The sequence below is a fragment of the Sylvia atricapilla genome, chromosome 3 (genome assembly GCF_009819655.1).
Source record: "Sylvia atricapilla isolate bSylAtr1 chromosome 3, bSylAtr1.pri, whole genome shotgun sequence".
Classification (NCBI taxonomy): Eukaryota; Metazoa; Chordata; class Aves; order Passeriformes; family Sylviidae; genus Sylvia; species Sylvia atricapilla.
Window position 1 is genome coordinate 7176162 of NC_089142.1, and position 24896 is coordinate 7201057.

At 43.8% G+C, this 24896-nt stretch overlaps 1 protein-coding gene across 1 annotated transcript in view; it reads right to left on the bottom strand.

Annotated features, from left to right (window-relative positions):
- Window positions 1-115: 115 nt before the first annotated feature.
- KLHL29 (kelch like family member 29) overlaps window positions 116-24896 on the bottom strand; it is a 238396-nt gene continuing 213615 nt past the window's right edge. The window contains 3 exon segments of the mRNA XM_066314729.1: window positions 116-1551; window positions 12119-12263; window positions 20288-20481. Coding sequence (XP_066170826.1) covers window positions 1368-1551; window positions 12119-12263; window positions 20288-20481 — 523 coding nt within the window. The 3' untranslated portion in view covers window positions 116-1367.

Here is a 24896-nt window from a genome sequence, read left to right on the forward strand (position 1 = left end):
CCTACTGGTGAATTTTAAGATTCTTTCCCCTGCCCCCTCTATGTTACCCAGTCCATTTCCCATTTGTTTTCCTTTTATGTATAAATTTATAAAGAATTTCCACATCACAATGCTCTCTGGATAGACAATATTTTAATATATATAAAAATATAACCCCTGTGCTGTGCATATACTTACAACTCTACATAGTAATAATTTGAAGTCTCTTACACTGGGCTTAAGTCTATGCATTTTTCTACCACGGGCTTTAAACTCATGTTTTTAAAATCTGTAAATAAGAAGTATAAGGCTTCCACACCTAGGGAAGGAACTTGAAAAATAAAGTAAAATAAAAAGTAAAAAAACTTCTCAGACTTTACATAAAAGATAGTGGCGTGTATCCCGACGTAAGGGATTTTGGTTGAGAGCCAAAACCGAGTGTGTAGCCACAGGAGGCATCTTCTGTGTTTGATGGACGCGTGGCCAACCCACACCAGGCTGTGCGTTTGACTGTGAGTCTGGCCAGAAGTGACGAGTGGGTTTATCAGGAGCATGCCTCTGCAATCCAAACCATTTCCATTTTGCATTGCGGGAATTGAGCACTGCCAAGTGCATCAGCAGAAACCCGCAGGAAAAGGTTTAGAAGCCCCCCACCCCCACCATGGGCACAGCCACATGTGCCCACATGAGAATCACCAGGAGCAGAAACTCATCCAGCCCAACAGACCTTTTGTTTTCATCATTTTACGTGGAATTTATTACCAATGGCTATTCTTCTCCCCAGTCCTCACCTCACCCCACTTTTGGGCTCTCCTCTAGAGAACTGAAATATTTGTTTGATCTGATGGAAGACTGACATCAACGTAAGCCATCTGTCACACAAGATTTCTCTCAGTCATTGGTATTGAAAAGCATGTATTAGAAACAAATGTAGGAATCAAAGTGGTAAGGACACTTTGACCTTTCAAATAGATTGATGCCTAAAGTGTAATAGTAAAACTAATCTGCATGGTTATTTCAAGAATCAAGCTTGAGCTCTAAAGTAAAATGCAGATTATTTTTTTCCTCTCTTCCCCAGCTTAAAAAATATGAGAAATTCTATTGCACCTGGGTTGACCAAAAGCCGATGTCCAGAACAAGTGCCACTATAACATCTAGTGACACCCTTGCATTATTAAGTTACAATATCTTACATAGCACGGAGCTCTCTGCTCCTTTTTCACCAAAAGGTGAGGATGATTTTTCTACATTCAATGTAGACACTATTCAAGACTTTAGAGCAATATGTTCACTGGCTGGCTTTGCTGCTTTTGTTCCTTAAGTAATAGTATTCCTCTTGCCTGCTTTCAGCAGGTACAAACAGTCCTCCATCCTACTCCCGGGGAACATCAGCCGCTCTGAATATACTTCTTGATTGCTACGCAGCCGTGTCGGAAAACGGGGCAGGGCATGTTTGGTAGAAGTGTCCATGTGTTTGTTTTGGGGTCGTAGGCTTCCATGTTTCCCAGGGCAGGTCCTTCGCTGCTGACGATCCCACCAGTAGCATAGATTTTTCCATCCAGAACCACAGCACTGTGTTTTTCGAAAGAAAAAATAAGTTAGAGTTAGTTGTCTTACTGAGCAATTTTCTTTTTAGGCCTAAAATAAACCCATCTTTTATTACAGTGGGTAAACAATGATTACACCTTTGGTTCTTATCTGTGTAAAGCTATGTGGGCATTTCTCTTCTCTCTCCCTTTCTCTCTCCAAAAGTAATCCTTTTTGTGCTCCTGCCAGGTAGGTAACTGTTGTCTCTAACATAAACAACAGATAAAAGTCCAAGTAAGATGTTTCTCCAGCCCACACACGGGATCTGCAGCAAAAGCAGCAGGGTGGTGTGTCCCTGTAATACTTGGCACAGGCAAAACCAATCCAAGCAATCTGGGGTTCCCACTACCTCAGCTGGAATAAGCTCTAGCTTCAAGTTACTCCTTTAATTGTTAATGAATGCTACAAAATGTGGGACAGAAATCTTCAAAATATGTTCTGTTGCTTCAGCCCCTTCCATGGTTGTGGCCTGGCATAGGGGCCTGGAAATCCTGCTGACTTTGTCCTTGTGCACCCCAGAGCTGTCCATGGGGAAGCAGATCTGGGGCACACAGATCTGATGGTCAGGGCAATGCAGCTGAGGAAATGACAGGGCAGCTCTTTGTTGGCATCTAAAGAAGACAAAAACCCTCAGTGCTTTCCTAAAGTGAAAGTGTTTTACTTCAGATACCTTGTGTAAATCAAGAATAATTAGGCTGGGCTAACCTGATGGTCCATAGGCTCCTGGAAAGAGGGAAGGTGCACAGGTGTGGAAGGTATTGGAAAGAAAAATTGCCCCTTGGTCTCATCCCTTCCTCTTCCTTCCACTTTATGCCTTGTTCTCTTGTGCAATGGTGCACGTGGCAGGACACTGATTTAGGCTGGTGAAGATGGGGTTGGGCTCCCATGTGTGCATTTGGAAATGGCAGAGCATGGCAGAGGCATCCAGGTGGAAAAAGCCAATGCAGGGCCTGCTGTGTGCCCCATGCTGCCTTCCCACTGTGAGGGGCAACCCAAAATTGGGGTTGTCTGCTTTTCATCTGCCAGGAGGCTGAAATTTGCCTTCCAAGTCGATTTAAAGATGTTGTTAATCTGGATGGAGTTGGCAATGGCTTTTCTGGTGGCTGGGTCCATTTGGAGAGCAGCTGATGAATGATTGTGTTGGGAAGAAAAATGGAGACTTGGAGAGTACGTACCTGCCAAAGGATAGCAAGGAGAACAAGAGGGATGGGAAGACAAGAAATTAATTGCAACCAAGAAGGTGGCCTAGATCTAACAAGGTGGGAAAGTGTACTGATCCTCTAGGCTTGGTAAAAACAAAGTAATTCTGCCTGGCTAATTTTGAAGTAGTGAGAAGAGGAAAGATGAAAAAGTGATAAAGGCAAAAGCCAGAGAGCGCTGGAAGACACAGGATGAACTGAGACTAAAATGGCACTGACAATGCCACGTGCTTCTGAAGAACACAAGACTCTGATGTCCTTGTGGAGAAGCAGAGCCTGAGGTTAAAAATAAACTCACAATGACAACAGTGAGGACTCAAATAAGCCTAGTCCCTGGGTACCGCCAGGAAATAGGAAATAATGAGAATCTTGTCAAAATAACTGTTAATCTGAAAGGAGGAGGAAGGAGAGAGAGACTTGAAACACTTGATTAGAGCCTATCCACAAATCAGCAGGGCTGGATGATGCATAGCCCAGGGTCCTGGGGGAGTTTGCTAATGAACTTACTGAACCATGGGTAATTATTTTTCAAACGTCAGGGAGAAATGGGGAAGAATAGGACTTGAGAAAAGCAAGTGACATCCTGAAAGAGGGGTTTGAAAGAGAAGGAGCCCACCTGGGCCAGAGCTGGTGGCAGAGCGGCTCTGCCTGGCAGGAACTCCCGCCAAGGGTCAGTCCCTTTGCCCAGGAGGAAGCAGAGGTAGCAGGTAGCCACCACAAGCCAAGGAAACCTTCCCAAAATGATCTGGGTCTGGGCTCCTCCCCAGCCCATGTGCTAGATTTGGGGTTACAGCGAATGGGCAAGTGCTGCCCTTGTTATCTGGAACCTGGGCTACAGCCCTGGAAAGGATTCCTGCCTGAGACAAGCAGCTCAATCCTGTACCTTCCCATCATGGTGCTAATAGAGTGGGGAAGAAATGGATGCTAAATTCCATCCTCTGGAAGACTGTATGAATTTTAAATGGAGATTAGAACAACTTCTGCTCCCTCCATATGCAACTCCCGTAGATAAGACTGGCATAACGCTTAGCTTGTGAGTCATGCCTGAGGTTAAGTAAAGCAGTGAGCTGCTCCTGCCATGAAGAAATAGGCAGTTCTGAGCACACAGTGAGTCCTCATATGTACAAGGAACTTTGGAGACATTCAGGCATCTCTGGGCTAAAGTGGCAGGTAGGTGCTTAAGGTAATTAGGAATTTAATCCCAAATTGCTGCTACTTTGTAGTATTAGGACAATCACTGCTAATTTCTGGGACCTTAGGGAATAGAAAACTCAAGTGGGTTCTAAAACACTGAGAAAAGTGAGTGGAAAGGAGTATGCTCATTGCTCTTTCTTTACTGTGACAATATTTCGTTTTTCCCCTCCCTTCCATCCCATCAGCTGTAAAAACATCGTTACCAAGGCTGACATACAAAGAAAGAAATAATTACAATAATTAGGATGCGAGTTTATTGCTTGGTGCCATTAATCCTGAGAGATAAAATGATTACAGGCTGTCAGAGCCTGGGAAGGAAGGAAGGAAGGAAGCTCTGTGCCAGAGAGCCTTGCTGCAGGGACACAAACCTGAGTGGCTTTGGGGCAGTGACTTCCCTGGCTGTGGAGCAGCCAGACCTCCACCTCTCCAGCAGAATGCCTGGGGAGAAGGTAATGGGCATCCAAATTCAGATCACTTCAGCCACTCCTTCCAAAAAAATGAGTTTCAGCAAATTATTACCGTGCAGGCTAATGAATGACCCAGCTTTCTACTCTGCAGGTAATTACTGCTGTTCACTAGAGAGGCTTCTCCTGCCCCAGGACTGGTTCTCCTGAGGTGCCTGGGCATCCTTCATTTCCCAAGCAATGCCCAGTGTCAGAGGATCATACAGCAGCTGTCCCCTGGCACTGCCATGGGTCGGCTGATCCATCTGCTGACCTCCATGAAGCTCTGGATCACATTCCCAGGAAAATACCAATGAAGCTGAGGTGTGCCAAGGGCTAGTGGGGACCTGACTGTCCATGACTGGTGTGCTTGTGTATCTCCTCCCTGCCTCTCCACCTTTCAGTCCTTGCCCAGGCTGAGCAAATGGCAGAGAAGGTCCCTCTCTGACAGCTGCCTATTAACGGACTTGATGGACAAACTGAATCACTGAACCATAAAATCAAAGAACAGCCCAGGCAGGAAGGGGACCTTGAAAGATCATCTGGTCCAACCTTTTGTGGGAAAGGGACACCAGATGAGATTATCTTGCATCCTGTCCAATCACATCCTAAAAAGCTTTGGTGATGGCGACTCCACCACATCCCTGGGGAGGTTGTTCCAGTGAATGACTGATCTCACTGTAAAAAATTCTTATGTCATGATGAAGCCTCTCTTTGTGCAGCTTGTACCTGTTGCCCCACTGTCTTCTCCCCATGGCTCCTTGTCAAGAGAGAGTGTTTGTCCTTGTAGCTGCTCTTTTAGTGCTGGAATACTCTGTGAGGGTCCCCTAAGCTGTCTGTTCTCCAGGGAGAAAAGACCCAACTCTTTTGTTGGGTCTTCCCTCATGGAGCAGGCTCTCTAGCCCTTTGATCATCTTCACAAGCCTCCTCTGGACCCTATCCAGTCTATCTGTGTCTCTTTTGAACTGTTGGAACCAGAAGTGCTCCCTGACAAAAGCTAAGTAGAGTGAGAAGATGAAAGTCTCCTCATGGGCAGTAGGATCTGGAAGCAGAGGATGTCACTGTCTTTTTTTTTCTGTATATTTGAGGTGTGAATGTCTGGGTGCTCTTGCTCCACTTTTCTCTCCCAATGACATGCTGGACATATAAAACAGTGGGACTACTAAAAATGTTAATTTTATTACTGCTTTAAAATTTCCTGCTCAGTCCTAAAGATCACATCAGCCTCATCAGGAAATGTTAACAAATAATTTTTTAAAATTCTGTCGTGTAATTCTCAGGGTTGCAAAAGATTTGAAGTGGCTGAGTTAGTGTATTGTTTTGACTGCCTGAAGCTTAGTATCTTCTGAGGCCACAAACAATGCTCTTCTCCCTCTTCATTCCTGGCTGTGCATGCAGAAGCACACATTTATTTGGAGCAATTCCATGAACATTAGTGAGCATTATCCGTTGGGTCGACACAGGATCTGCTTAAAAGAAGGGGGAAAAAATCCCTCCATTTATTAGTGGATGAATTTCCTTCCTGCCCTAAGATTTCAGGAGGGCTTTACTGGAGGTGGAGCTGAATGCTGGTGGGATTCTTCGGCTTGTCCTGTGCAGAGACAGGAGTTGGACTTGATGATCCTCATGCATCCTTTCCAACTCAGGATATTCTGGAATTCCAGGATGCTCATCAACTGGATGGAGCTGGTGTTAGGACCAGGGAAGCCTCCAGGGTCCCAGCCCCTGCAAGGTGTGGTTCTGGGCAGTGCCAGGCAGAGCTGCAAGTGCCCCTTAAAGCTTTCTTTTAAACCAGGGACCTTTCTGAGACACCTGTGGTTTGTGGCGCTGGAGCAAAAGGCACTGCTGGCACTGTGTCCATGGGTGGTGGCAGTCAGGGAGCCAGTCAGGAGCACTGTCCCGTTTGGTGGCAGTGCTGACAGCCCCTGGCGCTGGCAGCCAGGTTTGGATGTCGCAGAAGGCTCGAGCTCGGGTGGCCGTGTCGCGCTGCCAGAAGTGTCATCTTTACAATGAGATGGATAAATGAGGGTCCAGATTAGTCATGGTCAATTAGGAGGATATCATGCCCCTTCCTGGAGCGGGATTATTAATGTGGGTGTTTTGGCCAAGCTCCAGTTATATTCTCCCCTACTCCGAGAGCACTTTCCCTTGCTAATGATCCAAAACCATCATGTGGCATCGTTACTTGTTGCTGAAAACCAGCAGTGTTTTACTCCAAAGTCCACAGCACATCAGTAATGGCCTGAGTGCTCTGTCTGTATCAGTTATGCTTTAATGCCCACCACAATCCTTCATGTCATCAGCTCCTACAGAAATTACTGCCAGTAGTCTGGTGCAGCAGTTCTCACTGCTCTCTGTGGAGCACAGCCCCACACCTACGTCTCCTTCCAGATAGGCTGGAAGGTTTTGGTTTTCCCTTCTGGACTACAAACACCTCCAGCTGCAAATGCTCCTGGCTGAACACACCAACCTTCCTGCCTGTAGGTTCTGGAAGCACATGGCCATTGAGGAAACTTGCTCCATGATAGTTGCACCTGGGAATATCCATCCAAACAAGCTGTGCTCCAATCCCTGTGCCTGGAGTTACCATGAGCTTTGCAGGGCAGAAAGGAGCCAGCCTGGGGAGACTGTAGCTGGTGCTGTAGGTCATCAATGCTTGGCAGGTCAGTGCAGGAGGCACCAGGCTTTGTTGTTCAAAAACAAGGACTTACTTGAAAAGAAGAAGTGGGCTGGGGGGTGTGTGTGTGTGTGTGTCTGTGTGTGGGTGTGTGTGTATGTGTAAAATAATCCCCAAACTGACCCTGGTGCTGTTCAGCCCGAGTCAAAGTTTTATTAAAGATTTCCATTCAGCAGAACCATCTAATAAATCTTACTGGTTAGCAGTCAGAGGAAGAGGCAGAAAATGCTTTTCTGGTGTCTGTTGGGAATTGCTGGTACTAAATTAGCTTCTCTGGAATTATTGCTGGCACCACCATGCTGCTGCTGTTGCCCTGTGGAGGCTCTCTGTAGCACAAGCCTGTTTGCACGCTGCCTGCATCCTAAGCAAGCAGAATATGGAATTTTTAATCATGCACAGAAACGCATTTGGTATTCTTTTCACTTGTGGAAAAATAAACCCTTGAAGGGCACTGCAGGAAGGGAGAGCTCCTGCCTGCAAAGGGAGGCCTTGCCCCGCTGAAGGGGAGGGATATCTGCAAGTCTGTTTGGAGGGAGATGTCTGGCAGAGCGAGGTGTCATCATCTCATCCTGACTTTTCATTCCTGTTGGCTGCTGTCCCCCATCTCAAGATCCTGCAAATAAACAGGGGCTGCCAAACTGAGACAGGGTGTTTGGCAAAAAGCTCACACTTGCCTGATGTTTGGGAAATGTCAAATATTTCCCTCACCTGTTGTGTGAAAGGTGTTCAACCTCTCAGTGAATTTTAAAATGCTTCAGGCCTATTATAGCTCTTTTCTCATTTAGCACCATCTTTCAAAGAGTTAATTCTACATCAGCATGAATTTCTTATTGACTTCCATCAGGCTGGGCTTAATCTGAAAATGATCCTCAATTTGCTCTTCTGTTGATTGTGAGCTGGAGACCCAAACCATTTCTTTTTCATTTTTCATTAAAAGTAATTTAACTTGATATTAAAACCATTTGAACAGACCTTTAGATTTCCACAGGCAGGGAATGTCACACACATTTCTTTTCCCTCTGCTCGAGGCTATCATGCTCCCTCATCACTAACATGTAGAAACAAAGCAGATAAAAATAAAAGTGATGCAGTCAAGATTTTTCCCAGCAAATTCAGTATTGAGTTATTCCTGGTGAGAGGAGATCAATAGCGTGCAGTTAATTTTTAAGTTGTTTATGTTGCTGCTTTTAAACCATGTTTTTTGTGATCCATGCTAATGAGTGGAATGAGGAATTTATAGATTCACAGGCTAAGGTCAGAAGGGACCTCTGTGCTTAGTTAATCTGAGCTTGTGTATACACAGGCCATGGACATTTCCCCAGGCAGCATCTCTCCTGGAAATGTATCTAATCTCCTCTTAAAACCAGTGAGTGTTGGTGGGTTCACCCCCTCCCTTGATGCTTCTCTGTTTAATTATCCTTGCTGTTGGAAAAGTGCTTCACTTCAAGGCCAAGATGTGTAACCTGACTTTCCAGCCCTTGTAACCTGCTATGCCTTTGTCTGTGAGACTGAAAGCTTCTCCATTTGCTCCCAGTGATCAAGTCACCTCTCAGCCTTTCTTTGATAAACTCCTCGAGTTTCATGTCAAAGGTTTGATTTGCAATCCGGGGTCATTTTGGCAGCCTTCCCTTTGAACTTCTGCTGATATTTTCACATGTTGATGCAGGACCAGAACTGCACTCGTCTCCCAGCACCGTATGCGCCAGCACTCGCTCTCCCCAGCTCCAGCTTGTTTTCATTTTGGTGTTGGGGCTCATTTTATATCTGCAATATGGCACTGACCTTTTATCCAGAGCACTGTGATGTGAGCTCGTGTTGTGCTGCACTGAGTGATCCCCTTTATGTCCTCCTCTGAGAGCCTGGCTTTCTAAGGGAGCAGGGCTACTATGAGTGTGCTTCCTCCATGTCTTACTTTGTATTTAAAATACCACTGCTGCCTTGAGACAGTTCAACTGATATATTCAGGGAACTGATAAAATAACTTCTTCTGTAATATTTTGTACCCAGTAAGTGTTAAGCCCCCTGCAGCCTTTATCAGGAGAGATTTTCTATTACCTGGATTGTTGATAGATGTATTAAACAGCATTGAAGAAGAAGAAATGCTTGCTACTAGTGGCCTTGCTCAATGATATCTTCTCATTAACAACTACACTTTGAGATCTGTCAGTGAAGCAGATTTAATCTCTCTACCATGTGCCTTGTTAATTCCATATAATGCCAGCCAAATACCTTGGAGAAACTGCAGTATATTACAGCATCACAGTTGTCTTTAGCAGCCAGGCATGTTGTGTTACAAAGCAAAACAAAGAACCAGGCTTCCCAACACCTTTGGTAGACTTGGCAGTGTCAGGTTTAAAGGCTGGATTTGAGGACCTTAGAGGTCTTTTCAAACCTAAATGATGCTATGACAACAGGGTGGTTTAACAAGCCTCATTTTCCAGAGAAGCACTGATTGATCTTCATTATTTTATTAGCATCTAGTTATTTGTTGATGAAATCCCAAATTAACCACTCTGGTACTTTGCAGAGGACCAACATGAGGCTAAGTGAGACCACTTACCTTGATGCTGGTACTTTGCAAAATTAATTGCTGCACTGAAATTCTCCTTTTCACCTTTTCAAAATATGGAAACACTTTGGCAGTGCCCTGATCCATCCTCAACTTGAAAAGTTATTAAAAATCAACATTAGTGGTTCAATCAGCTTCTCAACGAAGTCTCTAAAGACACCTGTGTCTAAGACACAGGGTTGCTGGATCTGAGAATATAATTTCAGAGTTCCAATCTTTCCTTGCTGACAACAGTGACTACTTTTGGTCCCTCACAGCAGAGCACAGAACCAGACCTCCTTGTTCCCTTCCAAATACCAATGAGAAACACCCACCCAGTCTGTCTGTATTTTACTTTGCTACCTCATCAGTCTCATCAGCAGTGGTTTTAACTGATTCAAATTACAAATTTGTTCCCCAAGTTTTTAAGTGTCTTTCTTTTTACTCCCATTAGCCCTCAGCTCCCTCAGGTTAAAAAACATGCTGCTCCTACAGGAGGCTATTTGTTATTGCTGACCCCTCATCTTCCCTATTCCCATACAGACTGATTTATTTAGGTTTTGTCACAGGCTTTACATGTCTTTAGGCTGAGATACTTTTCTTTGACTGTTTCCCAGTGTGTTCAAAATCTTTGAAATGCTGCCTTTTTTGCTTCCAATTATATGTTTTTGTTTGTTTGTTTTTTGGTGTGTGTGTGTGTGTGTGACCATTCCACTATAAATGTAGGTTTCCTATCCACCATTGCTTTAGAAAAAAATGTCATCTAAAAGTTTGAAGTTACTTTTTTATGGATGGGGGGCAAATTCTACTTAAACAAAGCCAGTTATTATGGTGCCTAAGCACTAGGGAATATTCAGGTCACCAGTTCACTGTCCTCAGTCATTCTGTTCTGCAGGCTGAAGAGCAAAGCATCCCTTCATGTTAGAAACCCTGGCAAGTTTTCAGGTGAGGTGCTTAGCAAACAGCTGACATCAGCCATGCAATTTCTCTTGTATATTTAACAGATTCTTGTTACTTTTAACCCAAGATATTCAAGAAGCAGCTCATCCCTCTGTGTGATGGATGGAAGATGTAGGAACTTATCAAATATCCAAGTCCCTCATGTTTGATTTTACAGCTTAGGGCTCTAATCCTGAGTGGTATTGTACCCATTATTTCTGGTTTTCAGGAGAAAAATATCATTACATGCTGCCTGAGCACTGCACTCCTCGTCCTGGTTTGCCTCCTGCTAGAGTGGAGGGACTAGGAGGATAGGATGTGTCCTCTTAGGAGGGGAACAGGGCAGCAGGCACTGGGATGGAGCTGGCTCAGGATAGAGCTGGTGCTCTGACCCCTCTGCTTACCTGCTTACAGCAAAATCCACTCAAAAGAAAAAAAAAAAAAAAAAAAAAGCCAAGAGAGTGCGCCTCTTAAATTAATAAAAGGAAGGGAAAAAAAGGTGAAAATGAGAAAAAAAAACAGCAGAAAGAGAAAAACTGAATTTGATTTCTTAAAAGGCATTTTCTCATGTGCATTGAAGTGAAAGGCTAAATCCAAGTTAAAACATGGAAGTATTTTCCAACAGTAGGATGGGTGTCAGGGACACCTGTGGAGCAAGGTGCAGTTGGTTGAATATTCAGAAGATGTGGGGTGCTGTGGGCCCTGCTGCTGCCCCATTACTGCTCTTGCTCCCACCCCAGCCAGTGTTTTGTTGGGACAGTGCCTGGCACATCCCCTCCACCCTGCTTGGCACAGTGCCTCAGGGTGCTGCTGCATCAGACACGGACAGCAAACCCTCAGCTGGTGCCTGTGGCAGTGTCTGGAGACCAGCTGTGGCTTTTCCAGGGGAACCAGCAGCTCAGCCCTTCCCCAGCATGGGAATCTGCTCTGTGAAGAGCTGGCTGTGCACAGCCCCAAAACAAGCCCGTCTTTCAGTAGCAGCCATGTAAAACTATTTAAAAGGCTTTTAAGTGCTGCCAGTACCTGTAATGGCTGCCAAGTTTTATTTTTGTCAGACAATTTGTGAAATTTGTTCAACTTGTGACCGTGATCAGGGAAGCGAGCCCGAAAAGCAATCACAAACACCTAATAAATAATAGTAATTAATATTGGTGTGTGACGCTTACTCAGAATTCTTTTTCTTTCAAGGATCTTTTAGCTGGTTAGCAAAATTGTTCCACATTCTGGTGGTCTCTCCTACAGAGGATATTCATCATCCTCCAGTTGCACATGGCAAACTGAGAACAGCATTCCTGTAACCACTGGAGGAGCTCAACACACATCCCTCCCCATGATCCATCGTGCCTGAACGTGAGGAGACATGTGAACCATAACAGACTGCTGAATGTGCATTTTGGGAAATGCTGTGTGCCTGAACACGTACAGAAAAGAGATGAGGAAAATCCCCAAATGGTTCACACCTCCCTTCCCCTCTCCCCTTCACTTGTAGTAGCTTATTTATCAACAGAAAATGTTAAGGCACCGGTAATTCCATTTTAATGTTTTTTCTCACCTGCAGAACTGCCTGGAGTGGTTCATGTTGGGACCTGCTTTAATATTGCCTTTCTCTGGGTCATAGATGGTGGTTGCTCGTGCATAAGCTCCTCCAAGAATAAAGATGAACCCATTGAGAGTGACTGCAGGAGCATATTTGTTATCTGTCAATGGAAAGCAACACTGAGATCAGTTTTAGGCTCAGGTTTGGAGACTGTTTTTTTATTTATACATTCCCCTTATTTATAGATAAGTCACGTTTCTCTAAACCTCCAAGGCTATGGAAAGAAAAATGAGGAAACCTTTCCTGGTTTTGTTCTCCTCTCTCCAAGTTCTCAAAGGCACTTTTAAAGTTCATCACTTCTTCATTCCCCAGTATGTGCCTCCCTCTAAACTGGTAAAGAACAATTATCTTCTCCTGAAGTCTAATGGAGTCACCATGAAAGCTCCACAGTTACATATGAAATTAAGATGTCAAATTGTTTCAGAATTCTGAATTGCTGCAAATTTTAGCTCAGATGCTTCCCATGCCTGCACAGCAGCTAAGTATAGCAGAAACCACAGCACAGAGACCCCCTTAATAATATCCAGTAGTTGTTACTCTTTTATATTGTGCTTTTGCTTGCGGGAAGGTCACCCACGCATTTCCAGAAGATTTTCTGAGACCTGATTTCTTTTTCACCTTTATCTCTCTCATAAATTCATCTGCATTTTTATTTTCAGATGTATGTGTATCTCTAAGCAGTCCTGTAATTTAGCAACAAACTGTGTGAGGTTGGGAGTTTGAAATTAAGCAAATCTCTCATCCTGAGTCAAGTTCAATCAGATTTTCTGAGGACGCTTTAAAATTCTTGTTAGCTGTGGCATTATTAGAAATATTAGTAAAACTAATCATAAATTATTGAATAAAATAATTCTAATCTAATTAGTTGGCTTGTCCCTTATGCTGCTAGCACGCCATATGCACATTATTAAATATGAGCCAGTTGGGCTGAAATTTCTCATGATGATGTCTGCCTTGATGAAATACAGTTTTTTAATCAACATTTCTGTGAAACCAATCAGCAGTGTCTTGGAAGAAAAGATGGGAAAATACGTTGCTTTGAGTGAAAATAAGCCTCACAACCAGTTCTCTAAGAGGCAGGTGGCTAAGCCCTTTGGGGTGTGAAGTGCATGTATCCTGGGGGACCATCCTGGGGTCAGGGGACACATAAAATTTTTCCATGCGTAGCTACAAGTCAAAGCCTTTCCAAAATCTGCATTTTCATATGCTGAAGAAAGATTGATCCCCCTGCACCTCCAACAGGGAATCAGACTGGACACAGTCCTGCTGGTTTCAGCCCCTGCAACCTCCTCCCAAGGGGACCTGCAGGCAGAAGCTGGAGAGGAGGTGAGATACCACCTTCACTGTGCTCTTACATCTCTGATACCAGCCTCTACATAACACCAAGGGGTTTATATGTTCCTCCCGAATCTACAACATTACTGTAAATTGATTTGTGCTCTTTCAGTAACACAGAAAAGGATGGGCTTAAACCAGATCTGGCAGCTTTGTTTTGGAATTTGCTTACCTCTTGCATAGTGTGCTGTAACCCTGAGGTTCTTGTAAAACTACCTTATTCCATTCAATATTTAACAGATATTTAATTTGACAGGAGTTAAGCAAAAGCTGATGAACATCTCCAGAAGAGAGATGATCTCCTTAATTGAGGTTTCAACTGGTAAAAGTAGAATGAAAAGAATGCTGTCTGCTTCTGTCCCAGCATGGCCATGGGGTGGTCTGGCTCAGTTCATCCCACCCCACACTGGCACGTGCCCAGGGGGATGTACAGGGGTGAAGCACCCAGCAAGGAAACAGACAGAACCCATGTGATGGGTTAAAGTTGAGCTCCTGCTACGCTGAGTATCTACAGGCATATGTCAAAAAACCACGGCTGTATTAGGAAAATGTCACTGATCCTTGGGAACAGATGGGAAGAAACTAATTCATCCAGAAAATAGAACAAGGAGTATTCAGTTTCCTCACGGTGCCACTAAGCCACTGTAATTCATCAGAAAGGCTTATCTGTCCTAACAACCCGGCTCGCATCCCTTTCCAAATCAGACTTGCATATGTGACATTTTTTCCACTTAAGACACTCACGAGAAATTTTCCATATTTAATTATCACATCTTCTTGTTGTTGGTTTTTTTTTTTTTTTTTCCCTCTGACTAGCACTGTTTTGCAGGAGAATGAAATTCTTGCATTAAAGAAATTATTTGGGGCTCCCTCATGGCAGAAACAGTGACTTCTCAGGGGACTGAATCACTGACTTCACATTTCTTTTTGTTAAAGAATGAGAAGGAAACCCCTTGGGTATTTTTATAGTGACTTTTTTTTTTTCCTTTTTTGAATAGGCAGACAGTCTGATATTCTTTTTCTTCTTTTTTTAAGAGGCAGTCGTGTTTTATTCTCATCAATTTTTCAATACATCTCCTATCTGTTGTCTTTTTACTGCTTTTGTCTTTAGCTATAATTTCATAAATTGGTATCAAGTAAGTCTGAGACACAGAAGTAGAAAAATCTTTCCTGTGAACAACTCCCTTCCTGAAAGAAACAGCAAAGTCTCTTGTTCCTGATGAAGACACAGCAAAAAGACATGAGGAACACTCCTCCATAAACAGGTAGAGAAGAAGCAGTGGGGGTTTTGTTTTGTTTTGCCGCCATGAGGACAGAAACTGTTCATGGATACCGCGATTTTGGAAACCTCAAGTCATCATTCCTGATACTCAGGTGTGGATGTACATCTTCAATCTTTAACCTTACTTCATCCCAGGTGCAACCCACACTCTTCCTGTGGTGGTGTCTTTTTCAGGGCTTGGTATGCTCTTGCAAACTCACAGGACACTCCAATTTCTGTCACAGTTTGAAGTCCTTAACACAGTCCCCAGTGCAAGGTAGCTGGTGGGGAGCTTAGCTTTGCAAAAACATGTTCTGGTTGGGCTTTTTGGTCAATGTGCAGCAAGCTGCAGAGGAGGTGGACAAAGCTACTGGGCATGACCATGAGCTTCTATGTGTCAGAGGCTTGTGTGGGATACAGTGGGGCCACAGGGTATTTCAAAAGGCTGCTGGAGGTAAGGAAGAGAGGTGAGAGGAAGCATGGAAACAGAGAAGTCTTGGAAATAGAGACCTCTCCAAAGTCTTAAGTATTGAGGCTGTTGAATATAGTAATCCATTTCAGGCTGGAAAATCTTAAATGGGATTTGGCCAGGTCAGCAAACACACTTGAGATTAGAAGGCAGAATAAATGTAAATGAAATAATAGGTAAAAGCTAATCTTCTCTGCAAGTGGATAACATGGTAACCCTCTCCTTTTCTGTTGCTACAGGAAGATAAGCCAGTAGTTCTGTTCTGTGACAGGCTATTGGAGGAAGGAGTGTGAACTCCATGACAATCCTTGAGCCAGAGGTCTCCTTCACATGGGGTTGACGATTTAACCTGCTGCTGGGCTCCTCACTTAGGGAGCACAGGCTGCTCTTCGGATGTATCCATGGCTCTCACATCTCTTTCTATGTTACATGGCCAGTAGTAGAGTCCTGTTTTCCCTTGCATGATGCTCAGAGAATTTCCACTGCCTTCCAGTAATGCACTTGGTCAGAGATGAAGGGGCACTGCGATGAACAGCAGCAGCACTTCATATGGAAAAACGTTATTATAACCAAGCTTGTTAAACATTTTTATTGGAAGGAAGAAATGTGGGAGAGCCACCAGTCCAGGCAGAACTCCAACCAAATTGCCTCCTGGCAGGTGGGTGCCTGGTGGGGAGGTTGATGCATTTGATGGAGCAGATAAAGAGAAAGGACTCTGGTTAATACAAACTAAGCCTGCTTTTAATAATAAGTGCCTCTTCCCCTCCTTGAACACTCTGCAGACAAACTCAAGAATGGCACGGCCATAGGATAACCAGGAGACTGTGATCTGATCCTGAACACAGCTTGTGAGGCCCAGGTGAAGCTGCTGCATGAACAGTGACTTTGATGTCACCCTGTAGGCTCAGAGCTCTCCTGGGAGCTGATCTCTTCCAGACACACAGCTGGCTGCCAGCCCTATGGCTTCCCCACTGACCCTTGAGCAAACCCTCCTTGGAGACCCCGAAGTCAAGTGTCCTCACTTGCAAACACCACATTTTGTGTATGTGTGGTGGGCATGGCACATGCCAAAGCACGGCAGGAGGCTCCACCTGCCACCACAGGGCAGCTTTAGCATCAAATTTATGGGCGTGATGTTGATGAACTGAAGAGTGCTGGAAAAAAAAACACGACCATGGAGATGAAGGAGAGGTAGGAGTGAAAAGGACATTGGATAAACAGCAACACAAAAAGACTGACTTTGCAGAGCAGAGGGCAGATAATAAGTAGGGAAACACTTGAGGAGTGGAAAAAGTCATTGTGAAGGGAGCACATGGCATGTACAGAGGAGAAATGGGTGAGATAGAAATTCAAGCTTAGTAGGGTGAAAAATACTAAGAACTGGACATGGGAAGAAAAATACACTGAAGAATGAGATTAAACACTCATTGCTGTGGCACTTTCAGGTGAAAACCAGCCATAGTGCCTTAAAAATACCAAACTATTTGCCTTGAGAGAGTGTGAAGACATATATCTGATTTTTCTTGTAAAGTCAAAATATTTATTATTATTCATTTTACCCAAAGCAAGCCACAGGACAGTGCAGTAAAAATGTACAGATGCTTCTATTGCTATTTTTCAGACAGATCTTGCATTCTTAGGTCTGTGATTGTCCCACTTTGGTCTGGCATATCACTGCAGGAGTAAATGGTATTGTGAGGAACTAGATACTTGGATTAGAAACCAGAAATACTCACAGAACTTAGATCTCTATTCTCTGGTTCTCACCAGATTTTAAAATTTAGTAGTCATGGTAATTAAATACTGGTTTTCTTACAATCCAAAAACATTAATAAAAACTTTCAATTCCACTCTGACTGTTCAGAACATCCAAAAAAGTATATTTTAGTGCACTGTCATGAAGGCATAACGTGAACTAAAAAGCAGTGACCAAGTAATTAGGCTTATTTAGAATCCCTGACTTCAGCATGTCTGTGGCCATCTCGTTAAATAAGACAAAGCTCAGGAAGCTGGGCATGGAATACATTTTGAGCACAGCTATATAGGACAGCTTGGCTAGCAATGGAAAGGCAGGTGCTGCAACTACATAGCTTCAGTTCCTTTACTCACACAGGACTTTTGTTTTTACATCTAAAAACATGAGAATGTGGTTTATATAAACATGCAGTGTGAAAGCCTTGGGAGGCTCCATTCTCCCAGTTACATCCAGCTGTGGGCTGCACTGCTGCAGGAACATCTGTCCACTCCAAGGTGGGAAGGATTGACATGGGCCAGAGGATGGGGCACTGAGGAAGGCCTTCTCCTCCCCAGATGTGGACCAACACTTGCCCAAAGGCTTCCAACAGCATCTGCATGAAGTGAGCCTGGTGTCATACCTACTGCTTACAGGCATCCATGTCCCAACACCTCCTGACAGCTGAAGCATAAAGAATAAATGGGAACTGGGAGTGAATTCACTGCATATTCCTAGAAGAATTCCAGGCAGAAGTGCAGGGGCTGAACTGTGTGGACTCGCTATCAGTGCCCAGTCTGTATCTCCTCTGCACAGGCAGGATGTCAGTGTCCAGCCTGCTTCACCTCCACTCAGACTGGACAAAACACGAGCCATGATTGATGCCAGAGTTGCCTTAGGTTAGGCTGGAATGTGATACTTTGAAAGAGATGGACCTTTTGGGTTGAAACGTGCCACACTGCATTCAACTCACTATCATTAAATACTCAGTGAACTGAGACAGGTGCTACTGGTCTAAAAATCTCCACAGATCTTGGCTGCTTTCAATACCTGCAGCTACTGTTGCATATCTGAGCATGCTTGAGGCATTTTTAAACAAACTGTTGTCCTATTTGAGGTCAAACAGGTTTCACTGATCTCTGGGGTGACTTTGTAACTCACCATCAGACATCTCAGTTGCCTTAGCTCAGAGGTACACCTTAGGAATTCACAAATCAACACAAAAATGCTCTGAGACTGTCAGAGGGACCCTGGCAGTGATCATTTCAGGATTGATCCCAGCTCCATTTTGCAAAAGGCTCCTTTTACTTCCTCTTTCCTTTACACTGTACTGTACCTGGCCCTGCATCCAGTTCTTTATACTTTAAAAATACTGGAGACACTATGGTTTCAGTAGAGCAGGAGAAACTAAAATATATTTCCAACATTCCCACTGCCTTGTAGTGAAAATCAGACATCACACCAGTTCACATTCCTAGACATTCTCCACTTTTCAGACTCTGTGTTGTTATAAGTTATTTGCAAGTAAATTGATGTTACCCCCAACAAAGGACTCCTTGTTTTATCATATATTTTATGCCTTCAGCTTAACTAATGAACTTTGCTTACACCAAGAAAACATAAATACCATCTCTTAACTTCACGAGTATCTTTAATGTATTTCTGTACTATTAAGAAATAATAGTACAACTTTATTAGAACGATGGGTGATGAACCCAACTCTGGATGGTTAAGATGATTTTTTTTAAGCACATATGGTATTGACACTTGCTAGACCTCTAAGGAGCCTAGGGGATGACTCCTTAGATCCTGTGGCACTTGTAAGGAAGGTAAGGAAGAAGATTACAACTTTGCATAATGCACTCAATTTTGCAGTGAGTCTAGGAAAGCCTCGTGCTGTCAGTCAGTGCATTACAGGAGCAGCAGTAGCTGTAGCCATGTGCTGGAGAAGGCCAGGCAGGGGGGTGGTTTGTGCTGCTGTCTCACAGCAGTGTGGCTAACACCCTCCCGCTGGGCACTCCCAGTGTCAGGTCAGGCTGCACATGGGAGCAGGGCAGGGCAGGCTGTGGCCATGGAGCTCCTCGTGTCCTGACCTACCAGGAGCCCCAGCAAAAGGGTGGAAATCATCATAACCAGCTGCAATGGAAAAAGCAGCTTATTCCAAGTTTCTGATTATGGTTAGGCCTTACCTGAATACCTTACAGCTGTCCTTCTGTAATGACTTACTTGCTACTCCTATTGCTCTAAGGCTCAGTAATGAGAAGATGATTTTTTAAAAATGAAGTCACAGTTTCAACACAAATGGTGATACACTGGAACAGGTTGCCCAGACAGGCAGTAGATGCCCCATCCCTGGAAACATCAGGCTCAGGTTGGACAGGGGTCTGTGCAAACTGAATTAGTGAAAGATGTCCTTGCTTATTGCTTGGGTTAAGTGACCTTTAAAGGTCACCAACCACTGTATGATTTTCTGAACTAGGAGGTGAAGCCAAACCACCCTGAAAGCAGCTTCTCTGCAATGACTGTGTGTGAGTTGTTTGGCCACTTGGGTGCAGCCAGACCAAAGGCTGGCAGAGCCCAGTGCAGAGCAGATGACCCAGGTCAGCTGTTGCCTGCAGGAGCATCCTTGTGTGCTAAACCAGGCTGAGTGCTAAACCTCATTTCCAAAAGCAGCCTAAACACCCAGGGTGCAAAACGCCACAGAAAGCAAGTAAGTTGCAAACTTCTGAGTGCTGTTCTAATTCTGTAAGGAAGTCACCACCTCTGACATTGGCTGCTACATTGGAAAATCTGTTTTTTTGTCTTGCTTTTTATGTTTGGTGAGCTCAAGGGCTTCATAAACTAATAAACACAGTTTTAATAAACTACATCTTGAAGCTGTCAGCCTCTGAAGCACATGTGCCTGTGGACACCACTGATAAATCCCAGTTCAGAACGCCTGTCACTTCCCACAGGACAGGCGCCTTTTAACAAACCCATGAGTGATAATCTACTACCTGAGCAGTGCTGTGAGTCCACATGGGACAACACACGACGCCAGCATGAAGTTTCACTGCATTTGGAGATTTTTTAAGTGTAAAATGGCTAATTGTTCATACCTAATAACAGATTTCTGTTCTCCTCTTTTGCCTTGAACTCATCACTTCTAGCTGGTAACTAGTTTGTATTAATGAGCGACAACTGCCTTCAGTAGAAATCCAGACGATTGCTTCTCTGGGCCAATATATTTTAGGGATATCCCCTCCCATCCCACAGCTCCCTTTCTTTCTGCAAAGGCATTGAGATACCTGTAGCACAGAGATGTGCTCTGACACCAGCACGGCTTACCAATCATCGGGGACTCTATGAAGCTCCAGGAGTTGGTCTGAGGGATGTAGGACTGCAGGACGCCCGCGGCGCGGCCGGCCTCGTTCACCCCTCCAAAGACGTAGATCTTGCCCCCGCAGACGGTGGCCGCGGCCGAGTGCACGGCCTTGGGCAGGGGCGCGATGGTCTCCCACTGGTTGGTGATGGTGTCGTACCTGGGGACCACAGCAGCAGCAGTGAGCTGAGGTGAGCAGCACTGGGCAGCACACACAGGCACAGAAAGGCAGCTTGGCAAGCAGAAGAAAAGCAGAGGTGGAAATGTGGGGCGTTTTTTTTTAACATCTTGCAAATTCAGCCACTCGGTAAATGGTGTAATGAATGCTTTTCTCTAAGGTTTTAAAACATTGATAGAAGCCCAGAGAAAGCTGGTTCTGTTTTCTGTATATGCCTCTCAAATCTCATTATAGTCCAAGGAGCAGAAACTCGGGACATCTTTGTTGAGATGTCTTCCACTGATTAATTTCTTTTAATGAGTATACAATGAGATTATTCTTGCTAATCAGTGCAGAGATATCCAACAGTGACCGTGGGCAGGCAACTGTTAATATACTTCAGTTGTTCAGCTTGTGGAACACATCCCACCTGCAACATAATGCAACATGATGGCTCCTTTAACTCTAGTTAACTGACCAGCAACTCCTATTTTGTGCCAGATTAAGTTGCTTCCACTTAATTTTCATTGTGCAAACCAAGCTACCGTGCCTCATTTCAGGATGGTGCAACTGTTAATGCTGGAGTAAGATTTCACCACTGCATTTGTATTTGACATGAATCAAACCGAAAAGAGTATGCATGAAAGTGCTACATTAGTTTTAAGGTCATCAGTATCTGATTTAATTAAGTCATTGACCATAAGGGATGTACAGTTAACAATCCATGGATGAAGATTCATTTGAGACAACATCACAAGTACAGGCATCCTTTTTTTTTTTTTTTTTTAAGATAATGTGGCAGGGATCCAAATAGCTGCTCTAAAATGAATCTTGGAGACAGTGGAGAATAGAGTGATTTTTAGGTTTCTGTATTTCCATGTAATGACAGATGCAGTCAAACAGGAGTTTCCTGAGTAGTAATTTTTCAGAGTTTTTGACTGCCATAACAGAAACCCTCATCACCCATTCAGGGCTTTTGCTCTTAATGGCAGTGATATGCAATACGCAAAACATGAAATGAATTGATGAACATGAACCCATCTGCAAAATATGATGTGGCAACAAGGGAATTCTCCCTCTGTAACATGTCCCTCAAATTTTCACTGCTCAAACTTGGGGAAAATAAAAGGGAGGAATGATAAAAATGGCATAAACAGCAGAAAATAATGTGCTTAATAAAAATGCAATAATGAGTTTCCAAGTAATATAACTGAAAGTAATTAACACACTCATAAAACTGAAGCAAAAGCAAAAGGGAGGCAAACTTTAACTAAAAAAAAATTAGGAAGGTCCCTTATAATGAGCATGGAGAACTGCCTTGTATGATGCTCTAAATTAGTTACAGAGAAATTAAATTCATCTACAACAAGTGATCAAAGGGAAGAAATATAACAAGATTAAACAACACGGCGCTGGGAGCATTCATGGTGACACACCTTTACTGGGCTGATTCTTGTACCAAACCTGACCCTGCAGATGCATTTTGACTGCACAAGCAGCTCCTCCAGGTAAGTCACCACACGCTGCATCTCCTGCACTCACCCACAGCACTTAGAGGGGGCACCACTCACATCCACCCAAACAGATATGCAAAAAATCTCACATAATATAAAGTTTCACACATTGCTTTTGGGCCATACTTTGCTAACTCAGCTGTTGCAGTAATTGGTAATTTAATTCTTGATGTCTTGTTAAAAAATTGGCTATAATTGGTTACAGAATGGGAAAAACAACAGAGCTGAGAACAGACCTAGTGTTCCTTCTCTTGTTCCTCCTTTAAGACCAATCCCTCCTGTCAACTGATACATTTTGTCTCACACCATCTACTCTGATTTGGCACAAGGAACATTTGTGGGCAGTCAAAGTGGTCTGAGATGGGAATAGTGAGCAGCCAACTCACTTCCCTGTTGCTGGCAGAAGTACCTGTCACACTTCAGCTCCCAAGACAAGGACATTCTTGGCAACTACTTTCTGATTGTCCCAATAGGTTTTTGGGAAAAAGAGGTTATATCCTTCTTCCATGGTGGGGGCTGAGGACTGTATCCATAGGAATACTGGAGAAAAGTTCAAATTACAGAAACAGTCATCCTTTTTCTGGATTTCCTTACTAAGCCCTCAGGTCCCAGAGACACCATTTTTAACCCACTTTCACTGCTCTCAATTTATGCTATGCGATGACAAATTTGATCCTTCTTTCTCCTACTGTCCTTCACCTGCCACTGAGAAGCCAAAAGGACGAGTTTCACTTCATCTGCTAAAAGCCAAAGGCTGAAAATCCACTGGATTCAGGTGCATGTGGTGAAGCTTAAACCTCCACTCTTTTCTTGAGGGTCATTTGGTTAAAAAAATTAGTGACCCATATAGCAGGTGAAAGCAAGTCCTCATCTAACTAACATGGGCATCTAATGTGGGGTTTACATGAGCTCCTCGGTGAGGCAACTCCCTTAAGTGTGTCTACCCTATCCCTGAGGCTGAAGGGAAGAAATGGATGCTTCCTGAATCCAGGCTTCCTGATAGCTGTCCACCAAGTCCCTCCATCCCCTGGGAATTTATTCCTCCTGTTCACTCCCTCCTTTCAAAATGGGTAGATTTGATTTCTCGCCTGTTTTGCTTCAGTTCCCACCCACCAGAAAGTTTGTTTCTTTTTCCCTGTTGGATTATAAAGCTGTCTGCTATCAAACCTCTCTCTTTCACATATGGACGTGCAGAAAATAATAAAGTCAGCTCTTCACCTTCCATGGGATAAACTAAGTAGTCTAAGCTCTTTAAGTCTCTGCAAGGCAGGTTTCCATCATTTTGGTCTATCTCAAGTCAGCTCTTAATGTATTCACATAAGGATTTGCACCAGATTAACTAAATTGGTTTAAAAATGAATGAAGGTGAACCTTTGTAACCTTCCAGGACAGAAAATACTGACACCTGCTTTACCTCCCTGCCCTAGGGCTTTTCCATCTGTTTGTGTCATCTTTGGCACTGCCATCACACCACGGCCACTGGTGCTCGTGGGGCTCCTGGCTGCCTGTCACACCAGCCCTGCTCAAGGGCCAGCAGGGAGGAAACTGATTTAAAGAATAATCACTTTGATCTCTTTCCATTAGTCAAGCTTTGCATTCGAATCCCCTGTTTGAAGCCATAGATGGAGACATAATGTGAGCTGGCTTCAAGCCAAGCAAAGGTTTTTCTTCCCTCTCCTCCACTGCTCCCTCCTGGTGTGTCCATGCTTGTCCTTGGCTGTGGGCCTACTGAGCCCATCCAATTTGCTGAAGTTGAATCCTCAAGGACATCTCCTTTCACATGACTGACTCCTGCTCTGCAGTCTTTGCACGCTATGGACTCATGTGTGGTTTTACACACTTGCCCTCACGCTCCTTCCTCTGCCCAGCAACCTGCGGGTCCCCAGCCCTGCAGGACACGTGTCCCCCACCTGTCATTCACGTGTCACTTGCACTGAGCACAGGGATCTCATCTGACCCTTGTGCACTCACTACCTGCTGATTTATGTATTATTTACACATACCTTATCCATTTTTAGATCTCTTATATATGTGTATATGCACATTATCTGTATATACAATGTATATATATATAACATTTATATACCCATGATACAACAAATGGTCTGAACCCAGCAGAAGATACAGCTCAGGCTTGAAGAGAGGACATGCAGAAATAAAACATTGCTGGTTTCCACAACTCTCCACTCTTAGGATTTAATCTGTGGGACTGATCTTCCCCTTCCTCCATTCATTTCATTCAACTCCTCCTTCCTTGCTCTTTCCCTATCACCTCAGTATTAACAGCAGAAAACCCTTCATTTCAAGCTGTGCCACTCGCTTCACTGCCTTCTTGACTTTTGATCTCTTCAGTACCTGGAAAAAGTTGTTTTTTTTTTTCTCCTCAGTCTCTTAATTTCTCTCTTTCTAAGTTAAACTGCCATATGTGTATCTTCATTTATTCATATTATAAGAGCCTTACATCATGGTCAGCTGCTTACACACTGACCATTTCTGTCAGTCTGCAAGAAATCCTTCAGTTACTAAAGCATTATTTAATTGTATTTGCAGGAAAGCTTCTATTTAAACTGAAGCTGTACAGTGTCACATTGAACTGCTCTTCAGATGATGTACATGTTTAAAATCACAGTAATGGATTACTATTTTTTTGCCTTTTTTCTTTTCTTCTGACAGGCTTAAGAAACTATTCTAAGACAAGGCAATATATTTAATTTTCTTTCATCTAGGTAAGATAAGATCTTTTAAAATCATTGAGTCCAACCATTAACCCAGCACTGCCAAGCCACATCTACATAACTTTTGAATACCTTCAGGGATGGTGACTCCAACTCTCCCCTGCACAGCCTGTTCCAGTACCTGGCAATCCTTTTGGTGAGGAAATGCTCCCTTTCCTTGGGGGAGAAC